Raw genomic sequence first — 16982 nt, 5'->3', positions numbered from 1 at the left:
CTTTCCCAGTCTGTTGCTGCCTGGCCCCCCTGCGTCTGGTGCTCAGTTTATACACAGACAGCAGACGTGTAGTCGCGGTGCCTTCTTGTTAGCCAGTGATAAACCCCTGTGACATTTTACAAAGATGGGTCATCATAGAAGGGACTTGGGCAACAAAGATGAAATGCAGAGTTGAAGCAGGAAACGGTAACACGAAGTGAAATTGAACGTGCTGAGGCCCCGTGAAGCTGGTGACCGGGGAGCAGGGGCAACAGAGCCCTCGGCTTCGTGGAGCGCCCCTAGACTTCGTTGCATTAATCTGGCCAGTGGACCCAGGAGTTATTTCAGCTTTTAAAGCCTGTGCATGGAGTTTGGGCAGGCTCTAAATGCTACAGCTGGAGATGATGCAGACACAGAAATCCCGGCAGCATGGCAGGAAGTAACGAGGAGTGCTAAATGTGTGTGTGTGGTGCGGCAGAAACTTCCTGCACCCTGCAGGTCACCGTGCAGGGTTCTGACTGAGACAGTCACAGAAACAGGTAGCTGACTGTAGGAATGTTGGCTTTGCTGTGGAGCCAGACTTTCTAGTTGTCAGAGGAGCTTCGTAAGTAAAGGTGAACTTATTGACAGATGAAGAAAAGAGTTGTGACAAAAAAGAGGATGTTCCAGAGGGGGTGATATGGCAGGAAAATTCGTATCAGAGGCGCTTTCAGAGATGGCTTACGACACTGAATGTACAAGGGGTGAAATGTTGGATGCTGACCCAAAACTTAGAAAGGATTATGACAGTTTGCCAAGACATTGGAAAGATGCTCACTCCGTATCTTTAGTCGTAAGAGTCACGGGAAGAAGAAGGCAGATGCTATTCAAACCCCTTTTGTCAAGTCATCGTGGGGTCCCACACTCCTGTGCAAAGCGAGAACCACCCATGCTTACTTTAACTGGAATACATGCAATATTAGTTACTTATTGCTGATAACAAGTCATCCCAACACTGAGTGGCTTAAAATGACAAGAATTATTTTGTTCAGATCTGTAGTCTGGACAGGGCTCAACAGGGAGGGACAGCTGTTTCCATGTGGTGGGAGCTCGGGTGGCACAGCTGGGAGCCAGAGGGCCCACTCGGAGGGTGGCTCTGCCACGTGGCTCGGAGGTTGGTGCTGGTTCTCAGCGGGAAGCTCAGCTCAGGCTTCGGTTCTTGGAGCTCAGGTCTCGGGCTTCTTGTGCTCCTGGAGAGCATGTTGGTTGGGTTTCATGAGCGTGAGCAGCCCAAGAGAACCAAGGAAACCTAGTTTGCCTTTTAATACCTAGCGTAGGGTGTTTCTTAGGCTAGTCAGAAGCCCCCCAGATCTGGGGGGGGGGGACATAGCCTCCACCTGTTGGAGAGAGAGCGCACACTAGAGAAGGAGGTACTTTTACAGCTGCTTTTGGAAAATACAGGCTGTCACATACTGATATTACAGCATTAAATATTTAAGTAATGTTAGCTCTTTGTTAAGTAAAATCAGTATATGAAATTTAGTATATTCAGGTTAGACTCTTTATGAGAAGAGAAACCCAAATCTTGTATGAAAGAACAACATTTGGGAGAAGAAAGTTTTTACACCAGTCTAGTTTGTTTAAGGATTTACTGTAACTAGTATCATCACCAACTTCTTAAAAATTCTCCAAACTTGTTTACGTCTTAAGTTTTTTTAATTTAGCTGTATCAGTTTGCATTCTTTGCTGCTTCTCTCATGTTCTGGCAAACATCTCAAGTTTTATTAAAGGGCCGGCATATTTCAAGCATAATCGGTTTGCTGTCTTGGTGGGATCTTAGTGTGTTGTAGTGAATATCATCTAGGGAACTCTGGAAGACGTTCATTTCATCTCTCTTCCATATGTGCTCTTTTATGGAGCATTTATATGAGACTGTGGGGTGAGGCCCAGAGTGAACTCCAAGATTTGTCAGCACCTTGTTTCCTCACACCTTTCAAGAGCAGAAAAAGTGTCTATCTCCTGTGTTAAAGGGAGAGCCGGGGCTCTGATAATCAGCAGTGGGGCCAGCATTCCCGTTGCAGGAAGCCCTGGGCCCCCATGCAGGGCTGCCTAAACTGGGGCGGTGTGCCTAGGGTCAGAGCCCCGGTGCCCGAGCGGGCGCTCAGCAGAGTGTGCGCAGCAGGCTGGCCTGGGCACTGGAACTGTTAGCAGTCTGGGACAAAATAAGGGTACGCTTGGTGTAAGCATCTGGCTGGAAACTTTTATAGCAATTTGGCAGTAATTTTATGTTAACTGATCCTAATGATACAAGTTTTGTGCTTTTTGTCTTTCATTTTTATTTTATTTTTATTTTTTAAAGATTTTATTTATTTGAGATAGAGCATGCAAGAGAGAGAGCAGGAACGGGGGGTAGGGACAGAGGGAGAGGGAGAAGCAGGCTTTCCACTGAACAGGGAGCCCGACACGGGGCTCGATCCCAGGACGTCGAGATCATGACCTGAGCCGAAGGCAGACATTTAACTGACTGAGCCACCCAGGCGCCCCAAAACCAGTTTCAGTTTTTTTTTAAATCTTTTCATTTCCTCCTCTTTGACAGGTGTTTGGGAAAGATACTTGGTAATGCACACAAGTGGCAGTGGCCTATGGCTGATTAATCTGGACATGTTGTCAAAGCTAGAACTGGCCACAGATTACAGAGGGCTACAGTTACGGAGCCCTGCAAAAGCCTACCTCTCCGGTGAGCATGATGGAGGGCTTGTTTCATTTAGAGACACAGAAGATTGGCAGCCCCCATTGTACAGCTTTAGCCATGGGTCAAAAACAAATACAGAGCCACACAAACAACACAGGGAATTCTGTCAGTGATTAGAAACGGAACGGTCCGTGTAGCAGAAAGCATCGCTTGGGACTTCTCATTCCATAATTGAGACCATCCCTCAAACTGACCAAACCAAAGTTTTGTGACTGCTAAAGAGGCGACGGAGATGCCAAGATCTCAGAATCCTCCAGACCAACAGAAAGACAAATGCGAATGCCGCCAGTAGGGGAGGTGGTTGGTTGTTAACAGAATCTGATACAGAACTGTCTACACGAGTCCAGGAAGGCTTGGTGGTGGAAATCTCCCCAGTTTGAGAATTCATAGCGTAGATGGGATTTTGACAAGCAGGTGAAAGCACTAAACTGGAAAACAAAACCACATTCTGTCACGGAGAGCTGCTTCACTCTCGTGGCATTATAGCAGGGCTTTATCTTTTGAGACATGTTTTTGCCTACTTCTTGGAGACTTATGAAGGATTCTGCCATTGATTTTGGGCCACAGACGTGTATTTGTGTAGTGTTTTTGGTTTGGCTTCTCCCTCGGCACACTTGGTATTACAGGTAGTGGTTTCCAGCGCTGGGACCTCAGTTCCTCTGAGCGACTCTGCAGATGTGGGCTTGCTTCTCAGGATGCAGGTGGCACTGTGTGTGCTCACCCTTGCTGTCCAGCTCGGGGAGCAAGAGAGATCGCCGAAACAACCAGAAGTACCACTGATTGCATCTGATCGTCCAGCAACCTTGACGAATTCATCTATTGATTCCAGGAGTTTACCTGTATAGTATTCCTACAGATTTTCTTCATACATAATCATGCAGTCTGGGAATAATGATATTTTTATTCCTTCCCAGCCCTGTGTTTTACTTCTCTTTTTGCCCGTAGAACCTGGCTAATATAAGACTTCCAGAACAGTGGTGATTAGAAGTGGTAGTGGTGGGCACCCACGGACTCGCTCCTGTTCTTGGAGGCGTGGCAGGGGCTCTTCCCAGCAGTATTTAAGTTAGGTTTAATGTAAATACTCACCTTCAGTTCAAAGAAACGTCTTCCTGTTTTTACTTTGCTAAGAGTTTTTATCATGAGTGGTTGGTAAACTTTACCAGATGCTTTTTCTGCATATATTAAGACACCTGTGGTTCTTCTGTTTTCTGAAATCTGGTCAGTTACATCGATTGCTTTTTTTAAAAAATTAAGACAGTTTTTTTGTTTTTTTTTTTTTTAGAGCAGTTTTAGGTTCGCAACAAAATTGAGGGAAGATACGGGGATTTCCCCTCTGCCCCGATACATGCATAACCTTCCCCATTATCAGCATCCCCCAGCAGAGTGGTACATGTGTTATAACTGATGAACCTACATGGACACATCAGTATCACCCGAAGTCCACAGTTTGCCGTACGGTTCACTCTTGGTGGGTACATTCTGTGGGTTTGGACAGATGTATAATGCCATGTATCATCACTATACTGTCATACGTAATCTTTTCACTGCCCTAAAAATCCTTTGTGCTCCACCTTTTCATCCCTGCCCCCCAAACTCTGCATCCACTGAAATTTTACTGTCTCTTCGGTTTTGCCATTTCCAGAATGTCATATAGTTGGAATCATATACTGTGATCGGCTTCTCTCACTTAGTAATATGCATTTAAGGTTCCCCTAAGTCTTTCCATGGTTTGGTAGCTCATTGCTTTTTAGCACTAAATATTCCATTGCCTGGATGGACCACCGTTTGTTTATCCTTTCACCTGCTGAGGGGTGTTCTTGGTGGCTTTCGTGCTTTGGTATGAAGGCTGCTGCAAACATAGATCACTTTTTTGAACGTTTAACCACCTTTGCATTCATTCCTTTAACGAACCCCTCTTGGTCATAATATATTATTTAAAAATGTGTGATTAAATTGCTGATTTTTTTTTTTTTTTAAGAATTTGCACCTGTGTTTATAAGAAAGATTGATTTGTACCCTTTCTCGTATTGTCCTTGTCCGGTTTTGTATCATTGTTTTGCTGGTCTCATAAGATAAGTTGGGAAATGTTCCCTATTTGTTCAGTGGAAGAATTTCTGTAAGATTAATATTAATCTTCCTTAAATTATTGGAAGAATTCAGATACTCCTTTGTGGGAAGAATTTTAATTACAGACTGACCATTTTTAATGGAATAGGTCTGTTTAGGCTTTATATTTCTGGTTTTGGTTTTGTACAACAGCAGTTTATAATGGCTTAAATTGTACTTTACAAAGAATTGTGTATGCATCTCGGGGTACCTGGATGGCTCAGTTGGTTAGGTGTCTGCCTTCGGCTTGGGTCATGATCCCAGGGTCCTGGGATCAAGCCCCAAGTCAGGCTCCCTGCTCAGTGGGAAGCCTGCTTCTCCCTCTCCCTCTGCCACTACCCCCTGCTTGTGTGCTCTCTCTCTTTCTCAGTTAAATAAATAAATAAAATATTTTCAAAAAAGAATTGTGTATGCATCTCACCTTTCATGTTCATTGACATAAAGTTGTTCATGATACTCTTATTAATATCTGATATTCTATCATTACCTCCTATTATTAACGTTCTCTTATCTGTTCTGCTTCATCCTTGATGTTGTTTTCGCCTTATCTTTTTTCCCTTGATTAGTCTTGCTAGAGGTCTATCAGTTGCATTATTCTTGTTAAAAAAAAACACCTTGATTTTGTTTGACTTCTTAATTGTACTGTGAGATATGGATATTTAGACCATTAATTTTCAATCTTCATTTCTAATACATGCATTTAAGAGTATAGATCTTAGGGATGCCAGGCCAACTCAGTAGGTGGAACGCACAGCTCTTGATCTCGATGTTGTAAGTTCAAGCCCTAGGTTGGGTGTAGAGATTACTTAAAAATAAAGTCTTAAAAAAAAAAAAAAAGTGTAGATTTTAATCTAATCACAGCTCTGTCTGCATGTAGTGTTGATCTTTCTTTTAATTGTATTGTTGAATTCAGAATACTTCGAGTTTCTTTTTGGCTAATGGGTTACTTGAAATACATTGCTTAATTTCCAAACAGTTGGAGATTTTCTTTTCTTTTCTTTTTTTTTTTAAGATTTTATTTATTTATCTGACACAGAGAGAGAGAGAGAGAGAGAGAGAGCACAAGCAGGTGGAGCGGCAGGCAGAGGGAGAGGGAGAAGCAGGCTCCAGGAGAAGCAGGCTCCCTGAGGAGCAGGAAGCCGGATGCGGGGCTCGATCCCAGGACCCTGGGATCATGACCTGAGCCGAAGGCAGTCGCTTAACCAACTGAGCCACCCAGGCGCCCCCAGTTGGAGATTTTCTAGTTATTTTGTTGTCCAGCTTTATGCTAGAGACAGAATATATACTTTTAATAATTTTAGTCCTTTGATATTTATTGAATCTTACTCTTTCACCCGGCATGTGGTCAGTTTTAGTGAATACCTCATGTGCATAGTTACTGGGTATTTCCCTTGCAGAGGTGAATTGTGCTCGGGCGTAGTGCTTTCTGTTGGTTAGATTGAGTTTGTCAGTCTTGCTGTTCCTGTCTTGTGTCCTGGTCCCAGGTGGACTCCTAGTCCCTTCTGCCTGTGTTCAGCCTCACCGAGCTTCTAGAGGCTCCCTCTGCTCTTGGTTTCAGGATTGGTGACTATCGTAAAGGGACAACTAGCAGAGTGTGTGGGTCAGTTCTCCACCCTGTCCTGCTCACCAGAGTCCTGGGGTCCCCACGCTCATAACTTGGTCTCTCACTGCCAGAAGCTCAGCTGGCTTCTCTCTCATCGGTGGCTTTTCTTGGATCTTCAGGCTCTCGAAGGCCCAGAATCGGCAAAGGCCCTTTGGGAAAAAGCAGCTGTTCAGCGTCTCTTATGTCTCCATCTGTGTCCCCTGCTGTCCCCTGCTGTCCCCTGCTGTCCTGCTTGCCTCACAACGTCGCGGACTCCAGACACTGGGCTGGTTTTTAATCTGACTTTCCTGAGTTTTCTCAGTGGGAGTGTTAATCTTGTTGGCCAGACCGTCCCCCCACATCCAGACGGAGGTCCCGTCACACCGGCAGACACTGGTTTGTTTACGCTTTGCGGTTTAGTTTTGCTTTCAGTTGTGGCTTGTCTGCCTCTCCTGCTGAGGGACTGGCGAAGCGGGAGGACTTGGTTTTAACTCTGGGGTTTTCGTGTCATGACCACTCATCGAGTTTTTATTGTATGAAGAAAGAACTTGCATCTCACATAGAAGTTTTCAAAAGTAGGCAACAAAATTAACGTATTTGGCTTTCCTATGAGATTTCCCCACAGATTTAAAGGCTATGATTTTAAAAGGGAGGAGGGTGAGGGGACATTGTTTATAGATAACGTGGTGAATTTTTGACAGAGCTGAAATAGGACTCCTGGCCTTTTAATTTGTTAGTAAAAATTTAACAAAGAGTTGTTATGCTACCGTGAATTAGGTACTGCTCTGTGTGCGGGGGAGTACAGTGATTATCTTGGTAAATCACGTCTCAGTTCTCCCGATACTCACCTTCTGCATATGACATGACTGTAGGGGAAGAACATAGAACAGTGTTGTTAATATAAGGATTAGTATGTCACATTTTAATAGATTTCAAATATGGTACACTGACAGTTTTTTTTTTTCCTCTTCTAGAGTATGACAGATACATAGCATCTAGCAAAATAATGGCAGCTGCTTACCTTGACCCAAACTTGAATCACACACCGAATTCGAGTACCAAGCCTCACCTGGGTACTGGAGTGGAACGTTCCCCTGGGGCAATGGAGCGAGTGTTAAAGGTCTTTCATTATTTTGAAAACAGCAGTGAGCCAACCACTTGGGCCAGTATTATCAGGCATGGGGATGCTACTGATGTCAGGGTAAGTACGTTTTCCTAGGAGATATCCTCCATGGACATTCAGGTTAAATAGGCGTGTAGCTTAATGGCACATAACCAAAAAAAGATAAAAATTTTTATTCCCATATTACAGCGATGTTAACTTTTTCTTTACAATATTTATTCACTTAATATGTGACTGACCAGGATTTTAATTGTAAAATCTCTTAGGAAAATAATAACTGAGTCATATGTTATTCATATAATGCTATTGATGCTTACCTCTCCTTTTTTTTTCAAAAAAAAAACTCTTTAGGATACAAGAGAACAAAGCAATTAAAATCACCTCTAATACTTAGGAAATAAACTATTTTCTAGAAAGTGAATCTTGAAGGTATCTGCATGACTCTAAATAGGATAGGTTCTTCAAAAACTGATGGGTTCCATATACCAGACACTTGTCAAGGTTCTGGGGATGTAAAGGGTCCCTGCTTATACAGCAGCTTACTGTCTGCTGGGGGCGAGGGGGCGGGGGGGCACCCATGGCCTTAGCTGCGGTGCAGAGTGCGCCTGCCAAGGCAATCCTGGTGGCGAGGAAGCCTGCGTGAGTGATGTTGAGTGTAGGTGGTAGCCTGTGGGTGGTCAGTGACATCCTGGCCGAGAGTGGTGAGAGGCACCTCGCGGGCCAAGGTTGCTGAGAGTGGGGGCTGAGAGTGTGGTTTCAGAAAACTGAGTTCAGGACGTCAATTTTTAGCAAGTGTTTACTTTGGCCAAGTGTTACAGAACCACTGCTCCTTCCTTCCCCTCTACCTACTCTGTGTTCCTCTTTAGGTAGGATAGTGTCCAGTGCCAGGATGAACATATATGTCTTTTTTCACCCTTTCTTTTTATAATAATGAAGCTAATTAATCTCCTACTCTTTAACTTATATGCCTTAAGTACTTTTAAGCAAATTAAAGGGATTGGCAGAATTTAGATTGAAGGGCACAGTATTACATTTGAATTCTATGTAATTTCCCATTACCTCTATAATATCGCAGTACTCACTGTTCAGATGGATTAATTATTGAGAGGTGAATAATTCATTCAGGGCTTAAACATGTATTAACATCTATTCATGTGCTACAATTGAAATACAGTAGTCTCGTTGCAAACTTTTTATGAAGCTTGATGGCTTTTTCTAGTTTTCCTATAGTTTTGTTTTATGTCTAATCTTATAAACACAGTCACTTGGTAGAAAGGCCAGCAGCCAGTGTTCTACCTTAATGTTAATTGGAGGATTCATATTGGAGAGAAATTTTGTAAATGTAGAGTTTATGGGAAGGCTCTTAGCATATGTTCTAGTCTTTGTGAATTTCAGTTACGGTGAATGAGGAAGTTTCTTAAAGCATTGCATCAGCGTTAATAAACTTCTCAGTATTTGTACAGGAGGGGAGCCTTTCAGAGATGTGAATTTGATAAGAAATTCAGCAAATATTCAAGATTGATTATATCCGAAAATGCACCTTGGAAAGGCTCCATGACAAAGGTGTTTTGGTATCAAATTTACTGCACACGAGAGGATTCATATCAAGGAGAAAACCAGTGATCACTGGGCACATGTCAAACCTTTAGCCAATGTTATAAACTTACCAGACATGAAAACATTTATGTTGTAAAGAAAAAATTAAACCAGATTCACATACCTAAGTTATGAGAACATATTGGTCTAACTTTTATGAAGATCAATACGAGCAAATCCATGTGACTGAGAACCAGGTGGTTTTATTTCATAGTAGTTGATAAATTTTGAAATTTAATAGCTCCCACCAGTTGATGATTTTCAACTTGAGGCAAAGAACTCTGAGTTGGCATGGTTCACCACAGCTTTTCCTGTGATGGAAGCTGGGTATCATTCATAACCCAGTTTCATTTCATGCTATGACATTTGAAAATGCAGTATTTTAATTCTAAATTAATGGATTTGCACAACTGAACAAAATAGTACTGAAGCACATGTCCATGCAGTCTTTCTCCGCAAGAAGCACCACACAAGGAACATTACAGACAAAGGAACTAGCATATATTGTTAGGCAGGAACATGGCAGCATTTGAGGCCCAGTGACCTACAGCAGAAATGGGGTGGGGGTGAGTTCAGAGTGGAAGTGTAGGCACTTGGCAGAAAGAAACAGACCATTTAATAATGGTAGCAAAGAGGAAGCCAGGCCACCCAGTTTCTGAAAAGAGAGAGCTTACTGTTAGCCCCAGTAACTGACTACTTTGGTTCAGACCCTCCCCTGCTGCATGGCCTGCTACGGTAGCCGAGTGCAGCACTTGAACCCCTGGAGGTAGCTAGTCTCAACTGATGTTTCCTAAGTGTGAAAATGCGGAGTTCTGACGATCTAGTGTGAAAAAAGAATGTAAAATATCTCATTAGTAACCTGTTTTGATTGCCTCTTGAAAAGATCATGTTCTTGACATAGTAGGTTAAAATATGTTATTAAAATTGAATTCACCCATTTCTTTTTACCTTTTTTTTTTTTTAGAAATTTTAAAGTAACATATGCAGCTTGCATTTTTATTTCTGCTACACAGTTGTGCTCTGTAGAAAGTAATTATCAGAGAGACTGCTTGACTCAGAAGAACCAACAGCTTTGGAGAAGTTAAGAGATTTATTTTCAACAGGAATATATCTGGATTCTTGTCGTAATTCATTACAGAGGTTTTATTTCTCATACCGCAGTTAATAATTTTACTCCTTTTACATATGTGTGCTACTTTATATTTTAATTAATTTAAATGTTTGGTTGTTGAAAGGATTCCTAGGACTCCACCATTTATAGGCAAAGTGCACAAAGCAGCAACAGTAGAAGAGGCTCCTTTTTGAAGGGACCTGAGAGTCTCAGGTGCAGGCCCCACGGCCTTGGACACTCAGAGGCCATCACCGGCCCACGTGGCCACACCTGTGGTAGGAGGAGGCCCAGAACCTCCTTGTGGGGGGTCTGTGAGATGGGCATGTAAGCACGTTCTGTCTTTATCATCAGCCTCAACCTGGGTGACTGCCCAGGCACCACCGAAATCAGGTGCAAGTCCTAAACCCAGTCACGATTGCTGACAGGTCCTGGCAAGCTGGCGCATCCTGCCCCTAAATAAGCAGCAGCCCATGGATGCGACATCACTTACCTTGGCCACGGCTTTGGCCCCGTGTCAGTAGCGTGCCCCAGGCAACTCTGGAGCTCAGATTGGGGTCGACCCCGAAGCGCCTCGGTTAACCCATGCCAGACTATATTGAATACGAATGGTCACCTAGAAACATTGTAGTGGTACTTCAGAATAAGAAGGGTGTATAGGAAATTCCAAATTCTACCAGAAGAATCCCCTACTTGGGAAACAGAATGACATTTACATCAAACTTTTCATCAGCAATGCTGGATGCAGGACAACACTGGAACAGTATCTTCTCAGGGCTCAGGGAAGTAAATTGTACCTCAGAAGTCTTCCAGACAGACTACCAGTCATGAAGATGTGGAATGAAGGTGTCTAGAGAGAAGTAAGGATGTAGAACATTAATACCACAGGCTCTCTTTAAGAAAACAGGAGACATACTGGAACAGACCCGTGAGCCCCAAAAGAAGTGCTGTAGGGATCTAGGCAGCTGCTGGCCATCACCGTGCGGCGGCCTGCATGCAGCCCCCTTGCCCCTCTCCTCCATCTCCATGGTCTCTTCAGGCTGTGCCCAGCGTTTAATCCAGCTCTGCCTTTTCCATACCTGTCCCCCGTTCTGACTGGTCTCACTCTGAACTTAGGACCTGTGTGCCGCCCAGCTGCATCTGCCCCTCTCCTCTGTCTCTGTGCTTCTGACTCCAAAAGGACTGTCCATGCGTCAGTCTGAGGGCTTCCCTTCTTTCAAACACTTAGAATCATCTCTTGCTCCTCCTTTGCTTACACCCTACATGCAGTACGTTAGCTGGTTCTGTCCACACCGTTTCCCAGATGCACCCAGAATCCACCCACTTCATCTGACCCCTACTGCGACAGCTTCTTCGAGCCACGTGGTCTCCCGACATCCTGCCGTCTCCCTAGGGACCCCTCAGTCTGTTCACAGCCCAGCAACCAGGTGATCCTATGAAAATGAAAGCCAGAGCGTGTCACTCCTCCACTCAGAACCTTCCGTGGCTTCCTGTCTCATGTAGGGTGAACATTTAGGTCCTTCAGAAGCCCCTGACTCTCTCCTCTCCCTGTCACGCTCCATGACCTTCTCTCCTCCGGCTTGCTCCCTTTGACTTTCTGCTTCCTGGGCTGTTTCTCTAACTCTTAATAATCAGTCATTTGCTCAAAACCTCCAGCAGCTCCCCGTTTCTCTCAGAGGAAAGCCAGGTTCCTTCAGCGGTCTACGAGGACCTATAGGATCTGGCTCCTTGTGGCCTGTTCTTATTTCCAGTGACTGCCCTCACTCCCTCGGCCTCCCAGCCCAGGAGTGCTTCCTCTCCTCCATGTTTTCTGTTGCCCATCACCCCATTTTGATAATGATTTCTCCTTATTGAGATTGTCTTGTTTCTTGATTTGTTTGCTCTTCTGTTGTCTGCTTTCTTCCCCCAGACTGTAAGCTCTGTGACAGCAGGGGCCTTTCTGCCTTCTGGTATTGTCCCCAGCATCTTCATCAGGGCCTAGCAGGCACACAGTATGTACCTGACAGATCCCCATTTGAGTGACTACACGAGATCCTAGATGAAATGGAGTACTTTTTTTTTTTTTTTTAAGATTTATTTGACAGAGAGAGACACAGCGACAGAGGGAACACAAGCAGGCAGACGGAGAGGGAGAAGCAGGCTTCCTGCTGAGCAGGGAGCCTGATGGGGGGCTCGATCCCAGGACCCTGGGATCATGACCTGAGCCGAAGGCAGAGGCTTCACCGACTGAGCCACCCAGGCGCCTGAAATGGAGCACTTCTGACAGAATTGTAAATTAGGAACATTGGTTGCAGAGGTAGAAAGTAGTAGACTAATGACCATAAAAGAAATTGAATTGATAATCAGACATTACACCTATTGAAAACCATACCTGACCTTACTGATAACTTCTATCAGACCTTCATTCCTACCTTGTTACTATTTTCCTTAAATCACAGGGTCTAAAACAATCCATTTTATACCCAGACACCAAATCTGGGCAAGTACCATATAATTCGCTAGAGATTAAGTTGCAGTTGAGTTGTTGGACAATATTCTTGTCACGTTCAAAGTATCTTCAAGTTCACTAACAGGCTCAATGCCCTTTTCTGACTGTAGAGTGCACTCCGAGGTTTCCGTGCTCGTAATGAACCTCTAGAGAAAGGTGATGAATTAACCTGAGCCTGCAGGAGGAACTGAACACAAGAAATTCAGTCCTGTAGTTGCTAAAAGGTGAATGTAGTTGGTTGGATTAGGACTAACTATTGTAACCAAGCTGGTAGTGGGAAGAATAGCAGTAGAGAGAAACATTCTAATCAGTTTAAAATCAGCTTTCTGATCGGAGTGGGCAAACACATGAACAGTTCGGGATTCTGTGGGTTTGTAGAAGTCAGGAGCTCTGTGAACAGAGCTGTGCTGTGCTAAGAATGGCTGGTGGCTGTAGGGGAAGGCATCCAGCAGGCAGTTTTCCCTGAGTTCAGCCACAGACGGCTGCCTGGAGGACTCTGTGTGCAGTAGTCCCGTGGTCTCTCCCGTGGTCTCTCCCGTGGTCTGCGGTGTTTACGGTTAGGTGTTGTCGCTGATGCCTATGTGTGTCTCAGATGGGAGCTTTTTTCTCTCTGCTAGAGGATCAGGTGAATGTGTACTTAAAAACTTGAACAGTGATTACTGTGTATTCAAGTAATTTTGGTGCAGGAAAGGACTACAGAGATTTTAGTTAAATTATTCCTTTAGTGGAGGGAGAGTGTCATCCAGGGAGAAGCTAGAAAGAAAAATCTTAAGGAAAAAAAAAGTCAAAAGTAGTGTTAAGAAGAATATGAGACAGCAAGAGCTTGAGAAGGAATTCTCTATTATTAGATCCTTAGATCCTTAGAGATGGCCCCTAAAGAGGTCCACATCCTAATCCAGAACCTGTGCATATGTGAGCTTCCATGGCAGAAGGGACTTTGAAGACGTGACCAAGATGAAGATGACCTTGAGATGGGGGAGGTGAGGAGCTGCAGACCTTTTCTGGCTGTGGTCAGAGGGAGGGGACTGCGGAGGAAGCGTTGAGTACAGTGCTGCTGGCTTTGAAGATGCACGGAGGGGCCTCTAGCAGCTGGAGAAGGCCAGCCCAGAGCTTCCAGAAAGCAGCACATCCCTGCCAACGCCTTGATTTTAGCCCAGTGAGACCCATTTCAGACTTGTGATCTTACAGAACTGAGAAGTATACATTGTGTTCTATTAAGCCCATGAGTCTGTGGCCGTTTGTTATAGCAGCAATAGGGAGCAAATAGATGCAGGTGTGCTCTGTCTCAGAGGACTTTGGGGCCCACTTCTGGGTGAGTGCTGACCCAAGAGAAGGGATGCACTGCTGTTGGAGAGCAGGATTTGGATCTCCACGCCTTCTTTGTGGTGGGAGTGACGGTAGGCTTCTCCCGTGCAGGTGGGAGCAGAGGACAGTAACAACTGTTGGTTTCCTCACCATGACACTGTGAAGAGCATCTGAAAGAGAGACACAGAAGAATAACCACTGGACATTGTAACAAACAGATCAGGAGTGATGAGTGCACTTGTGAATCCTGGGAGGAAGGAAAGACATGAGGACTGTTGACAACACTGTGTGTGGTTTTAGATCTCTCTCGTAATAAAGAAATCTTGCAAATCACTGTGAGAAGACAGCTGGACATAGCAGATATCTCTTGTTACCTTGTTGCCACCTTTCCCACAGACTGGTCACGCTTGTGCATGTGTTCAGCATCACCTCTCTCCTTCTAGACTAAGGCTTTGGAGGGTAAGAGTTCTGCCTTACCCATCATATGTAGGCTAGGTGCATGCGTGTCCACTGACCTAATGAGGGAGTGAACATTCAAGAGTGAATGAACACGAAGGAATGGTTTGTAGGATTTCTTTCTACCAGTGAAAGGGTCATTATTTCTTTCCAGAGCATTGTCTAAAAGTTAAGTGACCAAGTTGAACCAAGCAGAATCATAAAAAGAACTTTTAGAAACGAAATTACAGTGTCATCTCACTAGTATGTAATCAGGGAAACGTAAATTACAATAACAACGAAATGCTCCCTCCCCCTTCTGTGGTCCGTCACATTGATAAACACTTTAAGATTGACTTTATCCAGCATCAGCATGAGATGAAGGACAGTCTCTAACATTATGTGCCAAGTATGATTGGTGTAGTTTTCCTGGTGGCCGTACTTACAAAACGTCACATGTTTAAGTAGCTTTGGACCCAGAGCGTCTGTTTCTAAGCAGCACTGCTGCACACGTATGAGACCAGCTAAAAGCTCGTGCATAGTGTTGCGTGCATCTCCACTTCCCTTTCTCCCCTAGAGCAGGGAAGCCAACAAGAAAAGAACTGTCCACCAGTAGTGGAATGGCTCTGGATGCTGCGTGCTACGTTCCTGATAAGATAGAAGCATGGTGCACACACTGGCTAGAGTCTTTCATCCTCAAGAAGAATTCTTTTCCTGTGAATAGCTCATGTGGAAATTAATCAGGAAAATTATGTATTTCCAAATTCTGGGATATGATATAGACGAGTAAAGGGATATTTCAAAGTAGCCAAGTGTAGGTTTATATACTCTAGGGTGGGATTGTCATGGGACATCAAAGCCAGGATAAGAAATTTAGATTTAATTCAGCTGCCATGAGTGGCATGTTATAAACCCTTGTCCTGTTAGCTCCCTAGAGATCCTTTTCTAAATGTACGTATTCCAGAAATAATACATGCATACATTTCCATATGGTAGTAACGTTGGTTTTTTTTTTTGAGTATGTAAATATTTAGTTCTCAAAGTTATTTTTCAGTTACGCAGAACCAAATATTTGGTTCTCAAAATTATTTAAGTTACTGAGTGTATGTACTGAGCTTCAAATATGTAAGTCCTTGTATATTCATAATCTTGGCTGCCATTCAAACTGAGTCAGCAATGAGATATTCAGGAGATCTAGAGAAATAGGACAGAACACAGTATGGAAGCATAATGAAATGTCTGTGTGTTTATTGCTCTTAATTTTTTAGTGGAAAGTGTAAGTTGCAACCTTGTTTAATCAGGAAGTCGTGCAGGATGGGAACTCTTTGTTCAACAAAACCAAACCTGAGGTCATTCTGAGTGTCTTCAGGTAATGTGATCCAGTGAATGGACTAAAATTGTATCTATCCCATAAAACTCCAGATTGGGAGCCTGCTTTTTCCTTGGGCTCCACAGCTCTGGACTGAGCGTCTGCACACTTGCCTCTGTGCAGGTGGGTGCTGTGGGCCCATTACTTGAGAGGTCAGGAAGATAGCTTTTGCTAGGGGTCATCAGGGGAGGCCTCTGGAGGGGTGGGATTTCTCCCAGACTGTGATGCCACCACATGGAACGGTAAGAAACCGCTTGTGCCCAGAGGATAGACCCACCGAGACAGACGGTTGGGGACAGATGGGAACATGAACTGCGACCCTAACAAGAGAGAGGTGGCTCTGGAATTTGCTAGCGGTGAGCTGCTGTGGAGTAAAGAGCAGACGTGCTAAACCCGAGCCTTCGTGAGGGCGGCCGGTGTTGGTGCGCACTTGGTCGTGCGCTGGCAGAGCTGGGACAGGAAGACAAAGCGCTTTTGTGGGAGTTTGAAAGAGGCGCCAGCGCCTGTCCTGTGCAGCTCAGGGATTTGTGGTGCTGGCAAGGAGAAGCTGCAGAAATTGCCTCTGCGAGGTTTACTAGAAACGGAGGTCTCTTCCCCGAGGCAGAGTGCACGAGGTGAAGACTAGGGGGCCGGCTGGGTTTCAGCTCCCGCTGCCGCTTGGCTGGGTGCCTTTGGGTAGGCACAGACTGCAGCGTCCTTCACGGTGGCCCCATCAGAAATGCCGGGCCTTGAGTCCAAAAGCGAGGAAGGACATTGATGCCTACTTCAGTTTCACCCAGACTTCTGTAGGCTGCACACATTCTTCTTGTCCCACGGGGAACTCGTCTGCTCCACTGAGTGGCCTTTGACTCCTCCAGCCCGGTCCTTTGTCCGTGCTCTTCCCCGATGCCACGTTGACTCCTTCCCCTGTCACTCTCCTGTGCTTGATACACAACCTTCTCCTGGGATCCAGTAGTCTGAAAAGGAGGCTGGCCACGGGCAGGTGCCACACGATGCCTTTAGCGTGGACACACTGGGTCCTTGACAGGTTTTGCATATATAATACGTGTTACTTATCTTTTCTCATGAGTAGGGGATGGGAACATCCTTATTATCAACAGCGTCATGCCCCAATATAGAAATACTTAGTGTGTGTAGGAACTTTTTAAGATGTATCTTAT

At 44.6% G+C, this 16982-nt stretch overlaps 1 protein-coding gene across 16 annotated transcripts in view; it reads left to right on the top strand.

Moving 5' to 3' along the window:
* The window catches only part of PTK2 (protein tyrosine kinase 2), a 259862-nt gene that overhangs the window by 81329 nt on the left and 161551 nt on the right, over nt 1-16982 (top strand). For 6 of the 16 annotated variants that reach the window (XM_032415590.1, XM_032415589.1, XM_032415586.1 and 3 more), the window contains exons 1-2: nt 2532-2695; nt 7373-7599. In XM_032415590.1, the coding sequence (XP_032271481.1) occupies nt 2578-2695; nt 7373-7599 (345 nt within the window). In that variant the 5' untranslated portion in view covers nt 2532-2577. Of the gene's footprint in view, nt 1-2530; nt 2696-7372; nt 7600-16982 lie in introns of those variants that run through there. The other 10 variants (XM_032415592.1, XM_032415591.1, XM_032415581.1 and 7 more) reach the window with 3 other exon arrangements.

This window comes from Phoca vitulina, unplaced genomic scaffold, assembly GCF_004348235.1.
Source record: "Phoca vitulina isolate PV1807 unplaced genomic scaffold, GSC_HSeal_1.0 scaffold18, whole genome shotgun sequence".
NCBI lineage: Eukaryota > Metazoa > Chordata > Mammalia > Carnivora > Phocidae > Phoca > Phoca vitulina.
The sequence above is the reverse complement of the archived record's forward strand: the minus strand, read 5'-3'. Positions and strand labels throughout refer to the sequence as shown.